The sequence below is a fragment of the Zeus faber genome (genome assembly GCF_960531495.2).
Source record: "Zeus faber genome assembly, chromosome: 5".
NCBI classification, from domain to species: Eukaryota; Metazoa; Chordata; class Actinopteri; order Zeiformes; family Zeidae; genus Zeus; species Zeus faber.
The window spans coordinates 30,285,148-30,305,342 of NC_137192.1; the positions used below are offsets into that span (position 1 = coordinate 30,285,148).

Here is a 20,195-nt window from a genome sequence, read left to right on the forward strand (position 1 = left end):
TTCAGCATATCACATTAAATGTCTGTCTGTCTCCAAAAAAACAAAAAAAAAACACTGACGAGAACAACACCTGCAATGCAATACAATACAATGCAATACAATACAATACAATGCAATACAATGCAATACAATGCAATACAAAACGCGCAATTGAAATTCAAGAGTTGAACTTCGATGTTTATCGACAGAAATTCTGAGCTATGGAAGTGTGCCAAACAGATGTTCTGTCGTAAATGTTTATCCATTCCCCAAACACAAGCCAATGTTGCAGAGTTTTGGTTGTTACAAAGGGCAGCGCTTATCAATACCCGTGGTGCCTGCTGACTCCACAGACACCTGTCGTTCCAGCGTCAACTTTATTATACGCTGCAGTTGATCAGTCACAACCGCCCAGTGTGACTGAAAGGCCCTTCAGTTTTTGCATCAGCAGGTTGTTCACAGTGTCAGACAAATTGCCATCCTTCCATGTTAAATTACGTGCTGTCACTTTCATGCCTCGCGGCCGCAGAGGACTATTGTAATTAGCCGAGACATCTTTTGTCTCCGGATTGACATTTGGCTTTCTTTCTGCGGCCGAGAGAATGCCGCGAGATTAAATGTGATGGAGCAAATGTGATCCCTGCACCTTAAACATCTTCCCCACGCAGAGACGCTGTGGCTGACATTCATGTTCAATCTCCAGCCACTGTCTTCTGTCCTTCAGAGTGTGTTAAAGCATCAAATTCAGCTTCAAATTCACAGCCATAGGGCAGAGAGGAGCTTGAGAGGAGCTTGTTATTATCATTATCATTATTATTATTATTATTATTATATTTTTATTATTATTATTATTATTATTATTATTATTATTGTTATGTTTTTATTATAATAATAATAATAATAATAATAATAATAATTATTATTATTATTATTATTATTATTATTATTATTATTATTATTGAAGTAATAATTTTCAAAGGAATGTAACTATAATGACAATAACAATAATATTTTCTGATAATGTTTCTAATAATATTCTTATAATGATAATGATAATAATAACTAATTATGTCGCACTTTTCTAAAGTACAGTTTCCAGTTCTATAACTTTTAGCATAAAAGCAAATATTAAAATAGAGCAATTAAGCAGAGATACAAAGCATATGCCAGAATTTATCAAGGTGCTCATATTGCAAACATGCCAAACTAGGCAATTCCGCTCGTGCACTTTGACCCTTCCCCATCCTGCGTCGTGCCAGCTTTGCTGCATTAATTGCGTGGATTTACTCCTCAGCCCGTACACGCATCTGTTGTCAGGCGTGTGCTGCCCACGCACACAAACAACCAACTTTACACCTAACTGAAATGAATATAATTATGCAGAATGAATAATAGCTTTGGAAATAGCAGGTGTATAAACAAGTTAATGAAGAATAGTTCATTTCGGTGTACGTGCATAATGTTCTGTTGTGAAAGATAGGTGTATGTTTTAGGTGTATGTTTTAACATATCACTAAAACTAGATTTTTTTGTGCAGGTTTCCTATATTATTATTATCAGAGGTAAAATGTTGGAAATGATTTCGGGATAATGAATTGTTTTTTAAATGTCAGCAAAAAATATCATTACGTTCTTTTATTTTCAATAGTTAATTTCCCGGAAGAATCATTACCAAATGCGTTCCGAGAAAGGGAACCAGACTGTTTTTCATTTTGGATTTCCTGTCTTTTGTATCCTCTAGGTGATCAATTCCAAAAAGAAAATGAAGAAAAAGAAATATGTCAATTCCGGGACAGTAAGTACAGATAGGAACACTACGCCCTAACCCACAGATTTGCATATTCCAGGCCAAACCACCGTAGATTCCAAATGATGTAAGGCACAGAGAAGGGTGGGGAATGCGGTGCACAGGATGGCACTGGAAGCGGGGATCTGCCGGGGCCCCGCTCTCCCGCACCTCCGTGACGTTTTAAGTGCTGTAGTTTCTGGATGATTTTGATGTGTTGATGAAGAAGGAGGTCTCCACTGACGCTGACTTGATTAAAATCATAGTTTTATTACACAAATCAGCATCAAACCGGACCTGCCATGAGGAGAGAACCAAGCCGGAAGTATTCTCTGTCGACTAAAGTAGAAGACTTGTCCTATATACTAGTACGGAGATCACATAGCCCATCTGGTCACAATACATAGGTCACAGTTCAGCACTTGTCCGATGTAAATCTACACATTTCCTCCTCTGGCCAGGCTGGAGGCATCTCCAATATTATAAAAACATACAGGACACATATGTTTGTATTGAACTGTTGCTTTTGAACACCATCAACTTTGGATGATATTTCACTCGACACTCCTGATCATGATGTCCTCATTCAGGGGCCGCCGTCCATTTTCATCCTCCATTTTCGACTGTCCATGTTTGAGTGTTCAAGTCCATTAGGCTGTTAGGATCTCTGTACACAGCCACCCTCACCAGCCAGTATCTTGCACAAACATCAAATACATTATAATAATTTTCCTTTTGCATTATACTTTAACATTATTCCAATATATGATTAACCAATTCAGATCTGTATGTTGACAGATTTTAACAATGCGATTTTTTCAGCACACCATTCATCTTGCGGATGATAAACAGCTCCTAAACGTTGTTTAATTCCCAATTTTTTCAGAATTAATTTTACTGTTCTATCCACAAACTGTTTCCCATTATCTGAGGATATGGGATCTGGAAGTCCACACCTGCTTGTGACCTCACGACACAAGAACTTGGCTTGGCAACTGACTGAGCATCTTTACGCTCGGTTGGACATGCCTCAGGCCACCGTGAAAATCTATCCACGACGACTAACATGTATGTTTTACCTCCTATTGGTCTTATCATGTCAACAAAATCCACAACCAACTCACGCATAGGACCTGTCGGAGTTGGAATGTGACCGGGTGGACTCATCACACCCCTCCGAACATTGTTTTTAAAGACAGATTGTACATCTGCCTGACATAATCAATTTGCTCAAGCAAGTACGGTGCCCAAAAACTATACTCTTTCGTGATTTTTCTCCTTACCTCCCCCCTTGTAACATGGGCTAACCCATGTGCTTCCTGAATCATCAGACCTAGTAGGTCAGGGGGTGCTACCATCAGTCCTTCATGATTTCTCCACAGACCAGCAGAATCTTGTGTGGCCCCTCGGTCCAACCAGAATTGTTTATCTATGGCTGAAGCCGCTTCTTGCATCGCGATCACATCTCTGAGCGTGATTTTATCTTCCAAGTCCACTTCATGGGTGACCAGAAGAACCTTGCCTGCTTTATTTGCTCCTGTAACTGCTTTTGCAGCCTCATCAGCCTCTTTGTTACCTTGTGTGACCCTTGACGTGTCCATTTTGTGTACTGCACACTTAGCTACAGCTATTTCCTTTCATCATTGCATGCAACAATTTCATTATCTGGGCATGATGCTGTATTGGAGAACCATCGGTTTTCTTAAATCCTCGATTTTTCCACACTGATCCAAATAAATGAAACACGTTGTGTGCATATGCAGAATCTGTATATATTGTCACCTTCAGCCAATAGACAAGCTTCAGTCAGGCCCACAAGCTCAGCAAGCTGTGCAGAAGCAGGTTGTGGTATTACTTCTGCTAACTCAATAACAAATTCAGTTCCCTGGGCTTTGACTACTGCGTAACCAGCACTCGATGTGTCTCCTATTCGATAGCAGGACCCATCAGTCCAATACTCCAAATCTGACACATGCAGTGGGAAAGCTTGCAAGTCTGATCTGAGCTTTGCATATCTTCCTGCACACAATCATGTGGCTCTCCAACCTCTGGTGTTGGCAAATTCTCAGCTGGATTTACTGTGACGCACCTTACTAAGGTGACCTCTTCCTGCTCTAAGAACCTATGATAGTCTCTTAGCCTAGACATAGTCAATGTACATTTACCAAAATGCAAAAGATTCCTGAGACTATGATGGGTAAGAATTGTCACTGGGTAACCCATAGTTACTGATGATGCTTTCTCATACATTAGATGAACTCCCACCAATGCTCTGTAGCACCATGGTAGCCCCACTTCTGAATAGGCAGTAGAATAATACGAAACAGGTTGAGGACTTGTCCCTGTACCTGTGGGCTGACAAAGAACTGCACATGCATATTTGCCTCCAGTGGACGTAACCGCATACAGCAAAAAGTTCTTAGAGTAGTCTGGCAGCGCTAGCGCTGGAGCTTCTTGTAGCCTCTGTTTGATCATTTCAAATGCCGTAAGACCTTCCTGCATCCAGGTGAGGTTACAATGGAGTTGAGCATTCCCAGTCTCTTTTATCATGGCTGTCAAAGGCCCGGTTAGGCAGGCATAATCTTCTACCCAGGCTGAAGAATATCCTGCAATGCCAAGAAATGTCATAATCTCTCTGACTGTTCTAGGCTTTGGTGCCGTTCGAATGGCTTCCAAATGACTCTCAGAGATGCGTCTGTGTCCATGGGTTATTGTTTGCTTCTGCTCAAATCCTTCAGCCACCATTAAAGTCACATGTGGCACACTTTTCTCAATGTCGTTCTCTTTCTCAAGATACTCATTCGTGTTTATCTTCATAGCTGCTCCTTGTGGTCCCACAATTATGCAGCACAAGGTCAGCTGAACATGCTTGGGTTGACTACTCAACCATTCTTCCGGATCCAATTGGCCAGCTTTCTTGAAATATTTCAGTGTGCAGTGATGTGGCTACTCAGGGGGCTTAGCATTAGGCATATTTGACACAATGAATTTCTCCCACATCTTGGCTGGCTCTAATAGCTCTGGACTAAGATTTCCAATCCAATATACTGAAGAAGTCTCAGTCACTGGTGCCATAAATAATTGGTGGTAGACATCAGGCGGCACATCCACCAGACAGCCGTCCGGTATAAACCGTATTCTACAATTTAGTTTGCACATAGCATCTCTTCCCCAGAGTGCAATGGGTGTATGTTCTGACACCAAAATAGGTAGTGTGATTTTCCCATTTCTACAGCAGAGCTCATTTGGTTTTGTGAGAGGAATCAGCTGTTTCATACCCTCAAACCCGATTGTCCCTACCAATTGGTCAGACATGGGGAGATGTATAGCATCTTCAGGCCGAACACAGGTGAAAGCTGCTCCGCAATCTGCCATTACTTCCAATGGCTTATCATTTATTTTCACCTCTATTTTTGGATCTTGCTCCGGCCCTGATACTACCAGCTGACACCTCCCTATCGAGTCTTCCGGGCACCCCTAGAAACCAGGTTCCGGACCCCTGTAAGGGTTCGCCGGTCCCCTGGGTGGCTGTGGTTGTCCTCTGAAGCCTCCTCTGAAGCCTCCTCTGAACCTGTAGCAGTCAAGTGCAAAATGACCTAGTTGTCCACAATTATGGCACGCGCCTTGAGACTGTTGGAAATTTTCCGCTCTACCTCTTCCTAAATTTCCTTGACCTCTTCCACTCCATATTTGTGGTTGATCAAAAACTAGCTGTGGAAAGGAGATAGTGAGGACCACAGGTGGTAGAACCTGAATCTGTCCTTGCTGTGGTTGTGGTGGTAATTGATTTAGTTGTGACTGGCTCTGCATAAGCACAGCTTGTTTCTTTTTCTGTATTTGGTTGAGTTTTCTGAGCGTCTCCTGGTCCTGTTCCTTCTTCTTTGTACTGTTTGAGCTGGGGTACATCTTTATGGTTGTTTTAGCCTTGCCCATCTCTTTTATTTGTTCATCCTCATCTTTGAAGAGATAACGCTCTCCTGTGTAATCACTGGGAGCTGGGGATAAACATCAGTGCACTTCACCTCCTTCTCATAAGGCGGGGGCTTCTGTACAGATACTGTATGTGAGAAGAGTGCGGTAATCTTCTCAATCAATTTTTCTATTTCCTTTTCATTTTCCTTTATTTCTTGTCTACATTGTTCTCTTTTTTCCTTTGCAGCTTTGAACCTCTGTCCCTCCTTTATGAACAGCTGCAGAATGCCAAGTTCTGTTTGTCTTTTCTCCGTGCGTCTCTTTCCTTTCTTGCCTTTCTTTTGATTTACTTTATATGTGGACACAAGCACCTGCATTGTTTTAAACACATCCGGGTTAAGAGTTCCTTCAACTGGCCACGGTTGTTCATTGTCAGGCCAATGCTTCTTCCATTTTCCTGATATTTCTTAGATAAGATAATTCTTTTGCACTACATCAATAGGAGTGATTACTTTTGTAATTTTAGTATCCATTTTTGACATCCTAATGACCCTCTTATTTTTCTTTTATTGTAAATCGAATTAAATTATTTCAAAATTTGTTTATAAAACACTGTGTAATCACACTCAACGAAAAACAGCTGAATTTGCCAACCCCAAAGGAGACAAATCGCTTCCCACTTGTGAAAGCCAATTCACTTGTTCACCATCTGATGCATCTGATCACACTCATTTATGTTAAATTATCAAAATTATATCAATGTTCACTCCCAAAACAGCCGAGATAAACCATACTCAGATAATGAAACCAATATTCACAGCACTCGACAGTATTTAAATCAAATCAGCTTTTCCACATGTGATCAATCAATCAATAATACTCCATTAATTAAGCAAATGCCTAAATTAGTCAGTCCGTTGCCAAGTCTGTCACTAAATAATTGCAAATGCAATGTATGAAAAATAACTACTACAAATCTATATGTGAAAACAAGCAAAACACGTATATTATAACTAAATGTATAGACATATAGGTAAATGCAGGTGAGGTCTGTTGAAAGAGTTCGTGGATAAAACCATACTGGCCTTTAACTGGTTCAACTGGACTCAGGATTCCAAAACGCTGTCTTCGGCAAGCCTCAGTGTCTGTGAAGATCTGCAAGATGTCATGTCATCTGCCCTTTGGATGATCCAATTCAGACTCATTCCATCTTCTCTGTTTTTCCCCCAGCTTTCACTCAGCATAGTAAAGGAGAGGAAGAAAGAAAAAAGAAAAAGAACAACAGAAGAGTTCAGTGTCTTAGGCTCACTCTAAATTCTTATACACACTGTAATACAATTCAGTGTGACATACATTATCAGCTTTTTTATTTCACACGTACTTGAAATAAAACAATGGTTACTTTTATTCATGCAATGCATTTAAAGTTTAAAGAGTATATTAGTCAATCTGATATCACCTTTAATTAATTATTTTTATTCTATTTATCTATTTTATTTTATTTTACTATTTTTTTCTTCTATCTACACAGCCCCTCTTGCCAGGAGGAGTTAACTCAGTTCCACTCTGTATGAAGCACCACCCCTTGCTCCACCTCTTAAATTTAGCAAAGACTTCCAGCATGGACTAGTCGTCAGCGAGTGAACATCCTGTTTTAGCTCCCGTAGGAACAGACCAGCTCAATGCAGTTACAAACAGTCGTAAATCAAATCTGTTTTCTCTCAGCATTCGAAACACAAAACCTCTTTTCTTGTATCAAAAAACAGCGTTTCCTCCTATTTCAACAAGACTATCTGCTCTTTTAACCAGACAGGACTCGCATAAATCACAGCCACACACACCCCAAGCATAAAAAGAAAAAACCCACACACTAATCAAACAATTCACAAATCCTACTTCCAATTCAGATCAGGAGATTTTCTTTTCTTTTCTGAATGTGTACATGCATGTGTAGGCAGACTGTAGCTTTAGTCCTTCAGAAGGCTTATTTTGTTATCAAATATATGAAGTGCTGTAAAGGTTCATATCCTTTATCAAATGTTCAAACATCCTTGGAAAAAAGGTTCATATATTTTTATCTAACGTCCTTGAAGAAAGGCTCATATATATTTATCAAACGTCCTTAAAGAAAGGCTCATATATTTTCTTATCAAACATCCTTAAAGAAAGGCTCATAATCTTTATCAACTTTACAAAGTCCCTAAACAGGCTCATATATGTTTATCACTAATGGGGCAAGAAATGTTTCTCTTTATGTATTATTCAACTGCTCATCACATATGTATACCTATTTAATAACACATATATTCTATATATCACTTACACATACACAAAACATTTTAGAAAGCCTTTCACACATCTGTAGCCGCGGCACTTCCACACTCACACATACAAAAAGAAAAAAAGAAAAAGATATGTCTGTGCAGCAGCACATCTGATCCTCCAAAGACTTCTACAGCGCTTAACTTTATGTTTTAACATTGACTCCTTTATACTTTTCTAATTTCATCAAATTTTTTTATTTTAACAAATTATCTTTTTAATCAGATTCTCTCATCATGCATGTTCACTAGTTCTCCTGGGCAGGTTCAGCCCTGTTTTTCCCCACTTTTCTCAAACTCAATTTTTCATCATATTTCCTCTTTTGAGCTTATTTCCTCTTTTAAGCTTTTAACCTTTAACTCTTTTAACTTTACTTTCATCTTTTTCCTCTTTTAAGCTTATTTCTTCTTTAAAGCTTTTAACTTTTAACTCTTTTTCACTTTACTTCACTTATTTCATTTTATTTCATATTTAGCCAATTCCCCTGGCCAGGGTTATTTCCTCTTTGTTTTTCCCAAACAGATTTGACTATTATTATATTATCCTACGGCCAACTTTCACTCAGTCGCTAATGTACACATGTCTTACCGTTAAAAAGATACGGGCCCTGTCTTCATTTAATCTTGCATGGTTATTTAACTGCATTTGAGGTACTAATTCTGCCATTCTAATATTACTTTTTCCTTCAACTTCATTCTCTTTTACCTCATTTCTCGTCTTCTTTGTTTATTATTCTCTTATTCCCCTTCTTTACGTCTTTTACAACTTAATAAACCCCAATTTAGACGGAAACTCACTTCACAAATCAACACATCATCTCTCATCTCCGCACAATCTGCTCTTGTTAGTGCAGCCTATCTGCAGAAAACACAACCGCTTCAGACCACATAACAGCTCGTATTGTAAGTAAAGACTCACCCTTGAGGAGTTTAAAGTGGTAACTTCTGAAGCGGGGCGGTAGTGGCAGATGAGGCCCAACAAATCCTGTTCGTGACGCCACTTTGTAGTTTCTGGATGATTTTGATGTGTTGATGAAGAAGGAGTCTCCGCTGACGCTGACTTGATTAAAATAATAGTTTTATTACACAAATCAGCATCAAACCGGACTTGCCATGGAATGTCCAGGAAAGAACAAAGCCGGAAGTATTCTCTGTCAACTAAAGTAAAAGACTTGTCCTATATACTAGTACAGAGATCACGTAGCCCATCTGGTCACAATACATAGGTCACAGTTTAGCACTTGACCGATGTAAATCTATACATTTCCTCCTCTGGCCAGGCTGGAGGCATCAACACATTTCCTCTGCTGACGAGGCTGGATGCATCAGAACATTTCCTCTCCCATAGGGCCTCTGAATAGACCCGTTGTTATTGTCGTTCTCCGTATGACATGGAAGCAATAAATTAAAAGTAACATACATTAGTAATTATACCATACAATCACTATACAATGGGCTCTGATTCTTGAGAACCCAGGGCCCTCATTCAGACACCTCAGTGCACTGGGAAATGGCGGGACTGGGAAGTCGGTCGCGACACCTGGGATTCTTTATCATCTCCCCCCGGCGTGTGCGTGTCATTCACTCTCTCCTGCGCTGTTTCCTCTCACTCCCAGGTGACCCTGCTCTCCTTCTCGGTGGAGTCGGAGTGCACGTTCCTGGACTTCATCAAGGGAGGGTGAGTGTGTGTGAGTCTGTGTGTGTGGGGGGGGGGGGGGGTAATGCAGAGATATCACCGATAACGCAATCGATATCCGTCCCTCGTCCATGAAGCCTCGTGAGGTGCGACCGCAACAAGGGGCGGGGCTGTCGGGCTTCTCAGGATGGGCATGACAGATCACGATGACACCTCCTTGATTCGGCTGATTGATGGTGCGGCGACCCCCGGCGTTTAGCGATTTGGCTTCAAAATAAAGCGTCCCCCACCCCCTCACCGACACACGCCTATTGATATTTCAGACGCGTTTGCGAAATGCGAGGGATTCTCTTTTTCACCATACTGGCTCTGTGACGTCGAAGGCGAGGAAATACATCTAACGAGATGCGCTGAAGCAAAAAACTCCTGATCCAGTAATCCCAAAAAAAAAAAAAGTGACCGTTCAGGCTTCACCTCGGAGGTGGAGGTGTGAAAGCCTCGACTTGCCCGGGTGAAATCTCTCCCCGGCTCAGCACGGGAGCATCGCAGCGCCGAGCGGTAAATGGAGGTCGGGGGAAATAGGATGATAGGTGCCATCTTCTCCCCGCTGATAATGGCTCCGCAACACATTGTGACGGTGCCACGCCGGCTCTCACGGTGAGAGAGGTGTTGTCAAAATGGGGGGTAAAAAAAAAAAGGGATGAAAAGGGGGAAAAGATTTTTACTCATATCCGTTGCGCTCGGAATCCGAAAAGTGAGGGTAAAAAAATCTTGCAGGAAAACCTCCCGGATCGATTCCATCGTTTTTTTCTTCTACGATGAGGCGCCGTGTTCTGTTCATACCTGGACGACGGATCAGGAAGGTTTCACTTTGAAGGATGAGTTAAGGCTATTTCTATTCACAAGTCCAATTAAAATGATGGTTTCCATCAACCTCTCCTTTCAGCTGATCTGCTTTTACTAGATGGGGAACGGGAACGCATTCATGGGAAAACAAACCTGTTTCCAAATCCTTTTCAATCCATCGGCAGCTTTGCCTTTTAGGATATAATGTTATGCACTCTTGGGATATTTGTTATACAGTTGTCAACCGCATAGTATGAATGTTTTGGATGAGGTTTGGCACACCTTACAGAACGGCCCACACTCGTGCGTGAGGGGTCGCTGTGGAACGCCGCCACAGTCTCGTCCCGTGACCCTTCGGTGGCGCCCTGAGCCCCGGAGCTCGGTGACGTGCGAGTGCACGTCATGGCAGCGGTGCCTCTGTGCGGGGCGGGGTAGCGGCCGCCGTGGCCCAGGGAACCGCGACGCCTCCCGTGCTACGGCCGACGGTTGACGCGACGGTGACGTTGGCATTACTGAAAATGGCGAAAGGTGCACGATTTCCAACGGCGATTCAAGTGCTCGACAAAAGCATAGAAATGCCAAGCTAAAAACAAAGCGTCATAGCAACAGGTTCAGGTCAAAATGGGCTGATTGGCTGAAAAGCTTCCTGAAATGAGGGTATTACCTGGCTCAGGTGGAGGGCATCGTGTAGCGTTCTTCACCTGCGTTGGTTGTGGACTGGACCCGTGACCCCACGACATGCACAGGTCTAAACCCCCGTTGCCACGGAGATTCGGCGGGCGGGGGGCGGGGGGTTAGGGGTGAGGGGCTCTCTGAGTGAGGGGACCGTGGCTCCGCCCACAGGCCACTTGGAAACCACGTTCCAATCAAGGTAATGACCCGGACCATCTCCACATCTCAACGCATACGCCGTCCCTGCCCCGAGCAAAGACCCTCATACGTACAGAGTGTGAGAGGGATGCGTGTGAATTAAAAATGAAACGCACTAGTCACAATGGAACGAAGGAAGGAAGGAAGGAAGGAAGGAAGGAAGGGAAGGAAGGAAGACGCAGGTATACAGATGAAGCAACGCAATCAATATTCAAAAATGACCACAAAACAAAAGGTTTTTTTTATGTTTTGATCCAGTGTTTCTCATTTATTCTCTGTGTGATTAAGAAAACCAGTAAATTCCAGAATAAAAAAAAATTATAATTTAAAAAGAAAAAAAAAAAGGGGGATAATCAAATACATTTAAATACCGCAGCCCGTTTGCGTCCAGGTTCAAGAGAACACTGTTTGCTCATGAATTAATACAATCGTGTCATTAAGGTGGAGGCGGGTCGGAGGGGGTCAGGTGGGGGCGGTTGGGGGGGTTGGGGGGGTCAGCCGTCCCTCCCCTCCTCCGCTTGCAAAGGTTAATGTGAATATTTTACTCGGCCGTTTTATTATCGTCCTTTCATTTCCTCCTCTAATGCCGCGGCACAGCTAATGAGGACCTGTCTGTTTCCTGGATCCCCGTCCCCAGGGCCTCGCCTCGCCGGCGTGAATTAGCGAGAAAAGAAGGGAGCGTTCCCGCCGCCGAGAAAATTGGATTATGATTTGCTCTTAAGTGCTCCATCAGTCTCATTTGTTTTAACTCTGTGCGTGCGTGGTTGTGCGTGGATGTGTGAGCGTGCGTGCGAAAAAGGGGTGTGAGAGCAACAGTAATTTGGAACATTTGAGTAGCGGTAATGGGCGTGGTGGTGCTCTGGCTGACTCCTGTGCTTCTTCTCCAGGACGCAGATCAATTTCACCGTCGCCATCGATTTCACGGCGTCGAACGGTGAGTGGTTCCAAAGCCGATGATTTTGGGCGGGGGGGGGAGGGGCGGCGGCGGGGGGCCCCCATCCACCGTCATCAATCCATTCCACGAGCACATGATGAATTAAGCAGACGTGTTCGCACACACGCACACGCGTGCGCACACACACACAGACACACACGTGCTGTCACTTCAGCGATCCCCTCCCTCCACTTTGCTCCGAATGTCTTTTGTTGTGGATTCCAACCAAGATGGGGAAGTCGACCCCTTGCTTATAAGAAATATAGGGTTTTCCAGGGGCCACGTTTGGGGCCACTTAAGCGTAATAGTCAACTTAGGAACCTCGAAAAACCCCGCGACAGATGGCAATGTTAGAACGCCGTGGATGGAAATGTACAGAGAGAAGGCGACGCGCTCATTAACCGAGCGTCTCAGCGGCCCGTCCAGGAAAAAAGATGTCACTTCCTGCAGTAACTGAGTAAATAATCAAATAGGAATTAGAATATGAATGAAGATGACACCACGATGAAACGATCTCAGTGATTTATTTAATATTTGAGTGCCGCTGCTTGCAACCAAAGGTAAACGCTGTCTCTACGGGCTGATGCCGTACCTTGTAAGCAGCTTTCCAGGCTCCCCTTTCCCTACGTTCCACGGAAGGTTCATCATTAAATCATTTCAGCGGGACGAAGAGAAAAAATGCCGGAAATGAAAGAACTAAATATTTTTTGACACTTCTCATCACGTAGCCCAGGGGAGCGGCACTGTGTGAAGTAAACGGCATCGCGGTGTTTATCGTGGTGGCTATCGGGAGGCGACGACAAAGTGATTGACGACGTCTTCGAATAACGACGTGGCCGTCGCTGTGTCGGTCACGTCAAAACCTCTTTCCTCCTCAAGATCGATCCGTGCGACCTTTGGGGTCGGCTCCCTCAACAGCCCAAAGCTATTATCCCACTTACAATGGGCGTCGCCCTTCCCCGGGAGCGTTTGGGAAAAGGACAGGAATTCTGGCTTCAGTGAGCTGCGTTCCGTGATCAGACCTCCACCTCTGATTTGACCCCGCCCTTTACGGGGGGGGGGGGGGGGGGGGGGCGCATGAGATGAACCCCGAAACTCCCTTTATCGCAAAAAAAAAAAAAAACCAGAGGGAAACCCGCCTGGCGCCGCAAGAATCAGTCAGTTATTTCCCTGTTCTTAAAGAAACGTTAGTGGTGTTGTAAACCGTCCACTTCCCCCGGCACCTCGTCTCCTACCGGGATTGGCGTCGCGCCCTTTGCAGTTGAAGCGTTTGGCATTTGCCTCTCCATCGCCGCCACCGCCGTCGCCGCCGCTCGCTCATTTTTTCTCTTTGCGAGCAAGCGCCGCTCGCCAAGGACCCGCCGGTTGTGGTTTGTGTGGACGGAGCGGCCGAGAAACATCCCCCCCCCCGACTCTGGCCTCCTCCCGGAGCCGATCAGACGATGCGCCTCCGATTTAAGTGACGAGATCAATCGCCTGTCGCCCCAAACCAATTTCCTTGGTTTGGGGCGACAGACTCCCTGCTCGCCTCGAAAGAAAGTCGCACGGCGATTGATGTCCGTTTGCGTCCATTTTTATTTGGTTCCAAACCACCTCCGACCCAAAACAGCAACTTTTTTTCTTTTCCCTCAACTCACGGGTGGAGTCGCTCAGTCGGCCCCGAGTGCTTCCGGACGTGCTTCAATTCACCGAGTCTTGTGTGGGAACTGAGTTAAGTCCAAACACATTATCACACCCAACAGTTGGGTGTCGCGATGTTTTGCCGTGGGGTTTGGTTGGCCGTTACTGACAGACGGTTGTTTAAATCTGTTCCCGCCAACCCCCCAAAAAAAAAGGAAACCCGTCGCAGTCCACCTCGCTGCACTACATGAACCCCTACCAGCTCAACGCCTATGCAATGGCACTGAAGGCCGTCGGAGAAATCATACAGGACTACGACAGCGATAAGATGTTCCCCGCGCTGGGCTTTGGAGCCAAACTGCCGCCGGACGGACGGGTCTCCCACGAATTTCCACTGGTGAGTGACTCTCCCCCTCGTTTCATCAAGATTTTAGATTTTAAAATTGCACTTTTTATTCTTAAGGGGCATTTCTCCTCGTGGTGAAACCCCCCCCCTTAGCACTTCGGCTGGGATCCCGTTCATTTGGGTTGGGGTTAACTTGGTCATTTTGGCCGGGGGACGACCTTCTTTCTGACTTTCTGTGCCCCCGGCACCCGGCCCCGGCCATGGCCAGGTCTCTGTGCCGTACGAGGAAGCCCGAGACCGTGAAATTGACTGGGTTTGCTTCCTTCCTCAGAACGGCAACATGGAGAACCCCTACTGCAACGGCATTGAGGGTATCCTGGAGGCGTACCACCAGAGCCTGAAGAACGTCCAGCTCTACGGGCCCACCAACTTTGCTCCCGTGGTCAACCACGTTGCCAGGTGATTGGGGGTGGAAGGGCGAGGTGGAAGCCACTACTACCAGAGGGGTCTCAAACCCCCGTCCCGCCAGTTTTTCTATTTCACAATGATCAGTAGCAAATTGCCAAATAATACAAATATGAATAAATAAATAAATAAATAAATAAATTAATTAATTGAAATTCAACAATATAAAAATGTATCAAATCAACAACCAAAAAAAAAAGATGTGTTATCATGGCATGTAATCAAACATTTATTTTTGTTCTTTTATATTTTATTCTGTTTTATAATCTGAAACAATAAGTAAACTGGATTAATTAAGCATCGTTATTTTAAAATTAAACTGCAGGCCAGATTGGACAATATATCATAAACATGTAGTGGATGTAATAGAGTCTTAATTGTGCCAAATATATCTCATTTATGGTTATTTTTGGATCGTAATGATAGCCATAAATAATATAATAGTTTTTTCCTTTTTTCCACATTTCCATGACAACTGGGTGTCATGAATTAAGCTTCATCTGCACTAGCAACGTACAAATCCACATGATTACGGTCATGAATATTTAAAGTTAAGATCACCTGAGGTACATTCTAATTTATTTTTTTTTCATCCGATGTCCTTGTGAAGGCTTCTGTCGTCCTCCTTATTTTTCAGTGTGATTTATGCATTATTCATTTGTTTTTAATATTTTTCAGTCTTTTTATTATTACAGTCTTGAATGGAATCTCATAAGAGAATCATACAAAAACAGTTTCATGACACTAAAAACATGCTGTACTTATGTGCTTCAGAATTTGTGATTCTGTGCCCTCCTTTTGAACAGTTTCACATTGTCACATTAATTCCTTAACAATGTTTTTTCGCCACTTGGTTCACACTCACAGAAGCCATAAATGAACTGAGTGATATAAGTACCTCTTCATTGGCATTGGGGGCAAAAAACAAAATTAACATAAATTATGTCCTGTATGTGCGTCGTGTGTGTTTATTTTAAAGATTATATCACAATATTTTTTAACACTTTGTAATTTTCGCAGTACCCCCCGCAGCACCCCACAGTGCACCGCGGGGTACAAGTACCAGCCATTTGAGAAAACACCGCTTTGGATAACCCAGAGAGATATTTAATCACACCAATCCAGAGCAAAGCGCTCGTTCACAATGGTACCCTGCAAATCCATAATCAAAATCGAAAATAAGTTTAAAAAGTTTAAAATCAACATTCCTATGCCAAGCATACATACAACACCAACACAAGACAAATGACTGACAAAATACCCCCACCCCCCCAAAAAAAACATGAAGAAAAAAACTTTAAAACAAGTGCATCACACGGTGACAAAGCAGACACAGAAAAACAGCAGCTTCCATTATATAAGAGGTCGTTCAACAGGAGTTTAAAACGTTAAACTCAAGGGAGCCCTGAAGCTTATTCCACCCATGAGGAGCGTGATCGGAGAACGCCGTTTTTCCCAGTTCCAGTATTCACGTACGGGATATCCAAGGCACAGGCACGGTAATTCTAAACCTTAAAAGGGACGATAGATGAAACGGTCTCTTATTAAGAACGGCTTTGTGAATAAAAACATCGACGTTGACCGGCGTCGACCCCTTCCGGTGCCACGTGGACGGCCACCCTGCCTTCCCACAGAGGATACAGGGACGGCTTCTCAAAGTGTCACCTGCCATGAATCTAAGACAGCTGTGAGGCGAGGGGGGCAGCACGCACGCGAACTACACCTGCGTCGTCAAGCGCCGATATGAAAAAATGCCGCAGCCTGCGAAGAGCCACCGCTGAAAGCGAAGCGCCGCTTATTTCTCAAGAAGGAACCTGATTTCCACTTGAGCCTCTTTGTCAGTTCCTCGACATCAGCCTTAAAAAGATAATTTTTCGTCCAACCAGACACCTGGGGACCGCTGACGTGGGACTTCTTCAAATCCGGGCCCCCGGTTACCGCGCTGATAGTAAAACCGGAGGGGTTTTTAATTTGGGATCCGGTGAGCAGTGCGTAATTAGTCTTATCTGGGTTCGGTAGGAGTTTAATCAGGGACTTCCATATCTGCAGCGGTGGTCCTCGCCGGTTTTTCCACGGTCTTCAGTTGTCATTGGGTTCTACTTTGTTGGTTATACTGTAGTATTTATAATTCAATTGAGATGGAGCGGTGGCTTGAAAGGAGGTTCTGATAATAAGTAGCTCAAAGTTGATCCCACTTCCTTTGTTTAATCCTTGCTGCGGCATAAATTAAATCCATCCACAATCAGATCATTTGCCGTGGATCTGCAGTAATTATCCAAATGTTTAGAAAAATTGTAATAACGTTTTTGGCCGCTTCCAGCCGTATCCAGGCCGAACCGCCGTCCGTTTAGCATGATAATGGGCGAGCCCCAGTAAGAAAGAAAGACGAGAGAGGCAAATACTAAACAAAGGCGTTTATCTGTGAATCGCACCGTGCCAGCATGCTTATTTGCGCTTCATTATGTGGTGTGAAAGTCAACAAGTCCTTTAAAGGGAAAGACAATGGGTGTCATTTACTGCATGCTAATGAGGAGCGAGGCCGTGAATCTACCAGGAAAGTTAGGAGAGGCGGCGATGATGTGTTTTAGTGGTAGGGTTTATGAGTTTTTTACTTTTAGTATTGCCAACCTAACAAATTATATCATCCATTTTATATATATATATATTTATATCTATTTTAAATATATATTTTTATTTTATTATTATTTATTATATAATAATAAAGTATTTGTTATATGTTACTTATTTATTTTATTAAAGGTCCAGCCCTGAAGGGGCAGGAGTCCTGTTTTTGTCAAAAAAAAAAAAAAATGACGTCAAGTAGTCGTATTGATGTCGTGGATCCGCCGCAGTCACAGACAAGATGAATTAAATGTGTATTCGGGGCAGTCCTGACATGCCGTCCTCCAAGTTTGAACCAGATCCGTCCATTATTGCGGAATAATTTTGTACAAAGATATATTGTTTTAGCATCGACTTCAGAGAGGGAGCGACCGGGGCGCAGAGCCCGCCCCGTGGGGCTCATTCAGATGGGGGGTTATTCACAGCACCGTGCGTAACGGGGACACTTTGTCTGACACTGTCTCAGACCTCACCGGGCCGGGACAAAGTAACTTCTGGAGTCACAATTTTAAGATGGACTGACTACCCTAGACCCAGTGAATTGCTGCCTGCAGCTATATTTACCATATTATTCATTATATATAATATGCGTGTGTGTGTGCATGTGTGTGCAGGTATGCAGCGGCGGTCCAGGACGGCTCTCAGTACTTTGTCCTCCTCATCATCACAGACGGTGTCATTTCGGACATGGCTCAGACCAAGGAGGCCATCGTCAACGTAAGCGCAGAGGGAGGGGAGAGGAGAGGGAGCCGAGGCTTCCTCACACGAGGGTTTTTAAACGGGGCGATCGAACGCGGCTCGCGGCCAAACGCACCAAACTGGAAAATGAGGAATTGCATTGGAGAAGGAGGGAGGGAGAAGGGGAGTGGGCGTGTGGAGCGGATTGCACTGTGATGGGTTGATTTGTTGTTGTTTTTTGTCTTTTTTTTTTTTTTATTAATTTTGGAAGCATGCACTACAAATTCTCCATATGGATGCAAAGAGGTACATTATGCAACAGCTCGCAATGATCACATTTCGTCATTTACTTTTGTTTTATCTCTTATGTAACCCTTTCCCAAATGTGATGGACCGCAGATATTCTTTCGATAGGCGTGGTCGTCAGTTTAGTGCGAAATCGTACAAAATCAATTTTTCGCAGAGAAAATACCCTCAGATGAGGTTAACTTTCTGACTGTTTTAAGCTGCATGATGTTGAACACAGTGGGATGCAGTTGAGGCCAGAATTCGTACATGTAGCTGTGTGGAAAGCTTTCTCTCATGTGGGTATTTTTCATTAAGTGTGCTGAAAGACAATTTATGCTTTAGTTGTCTATTCTGGAGCAACCCTTCCCCCCTCCTAAAAAAGAAAATATGATCCTTGTTTCACAGAAAGATCCATAAATAGGCCTCCTGATAACAATGAGAGTGTTGTGGGGAATATTTTATGTTTGAAAGAGGTAACCTTGTCTCAGGAATGAAATATGTGGAATATTTCCAGACATCATTTCTCCAAAAGCTTGCTCCTCCAAGCTCTATCTCCCTTTCCCCCTTTTCTCCCCTTTCTCCCGCCCTTCTCCTCCTCTCCGCCCACCGCCCGGCCCCCCGGCCCCCGGCCCAAGGCCCCCGGCGCCGGCCCAGAACACCCAGCAGACTGGATTTAAAGGGAATTTGCGACTGTTAATCAAAGCGTTAGAACAGCCACACCTTCCTTTTAAGATCTTGCCTGCTGCTCTATCTCACTGGCTGCTGCCTCCGCCTCCGCCTCTACCTGCCGCTGCTCCAACCCCGCAGAGGTCCGGGACGAGTGGTGGACCGCTCAGGTTCTAAAGGGTTTTCCCGCTCATGGTCCACATCTTCAGAGATGAGATCAGGAGGGATGATACCATGCAGACTGTGTGTGTGTGTGTGTGTGTGTGTGTGTGTGTGTGTGTGTGTGTTAACCGCTTTATTTTATCTTCCTTCCATTGTTCTCACTGTGTGGGTGTGTTTGTGAACACATGGGAGCAGTGGGAGCTTCAGGGTTTCACATGTTTCAGAAGCAGAGCAGCTGTCAATCACTCAGCGCCGCCCTCCGCCCCTCCGCCGCTCTGCCCCTCCGCGCATTGTCCCCTCGCTCCCTTCTTCCCTTTCAACCTCCGACTCCTTCAGACTTTCCCTTTCGCTCTCTCACATGCACGAACCCCTTTCTCCTCCCCGTGTCTCAGGCTCTCAAGGTTCTCCGCTCGGCCTCTTTTGTGTTTAGCTCCAGCTTTGCTTCATCCCTTCATCCCTTCATCCCTTCCTCATCCCTCACCCTCCTCATCAGGTTCCAGAAGGCTCTGCTTTGATGAAATACTCGAAATTATCGCATGCTGCAATTCTTTTCTCCGTACGTATCTGTGCTAATGCACTTTGAGGTTTCAAAAGCTCTGTTTATAAGTGTCCCCCTTCAAGTCCCGTTGGCGGGAATCGAACCCTTCCTCTCTCTAACTGGTCCGGTCTAACGGCAGAGCGGTCGGCGCTGGTTGTACGCGACGGTGCCTCTATCCAGATGGTTCCTTCAGGGTCGCCCTTTACGACAAATGTGCACCGTACAGCGGATTCTCTTAGAAGTCGATGAACCAATGCCCCTAGTGCATGAGGTGTGTCGCTCCCGCGTGCAACTGTGAAACTTTTTTTTTGTTTTGTCGCTGTTGTTGTCGTCTGCATCCGTACTCATCGCGCACGCAGATCCGACAGCGCACAAAGGCAGATCGGTTCGACTGATGCGGCACATCCCTCTCGTCCATCATGACTGAGTAATGGGCGCCGAGTGTCACGCTGTTTTGTTTTCTCATCAGACACGATCTCGTCTGCCAGTCACGGCGACCGGAGACGGCAGAAGTAGGACGCGCCGG

The 20,195-nt window shown here is 44.3% G+C and overlaps 1 protein-coding gene across 2 annotated transcripts in view; it reads left to right on the forward strand.

The window, feature by feature from the left end:
* Positions 1 to 20,195, forward strand: part of cpne5b (copine Vb) — a gene marked incomplete at both ends in the record, with an annotated part of 123,435 nt that overhangs the window by 94,362 nt on the left and 8,878 nt on the right. For both annotated transcript variants that reach the window (XM_080000308.1, XM_080000307.1), the window contains 6 exons: positions 1,721 to 1,774; positions 9,615 to 9,676; positions 12,238 to 12,284; positions 14,120 to 14,301; positions 14,582 to 14,709; positions 17,952 to 18,054. In XM_080000308.1, coding sequence (XP_079856434.1) covers positions 1,721 to 1,774; positions 9,615 to 9,676; positions 12,238 to 12,284; positions 14,120 to 14,301; positions 14,582 to 14,709; positions 17,952 to 18,054 — 576 coding nt within the window. The remainder of the gene's footprint in view (positions 1 to 1,720; positions 1,775 to 9,614; positions 9,677 to 12,237; positions 12,285 to 14,119; positions 14,302 to 14,581; positions 14,710 to 17,951; positions 18,055 to 20,195) is intronic.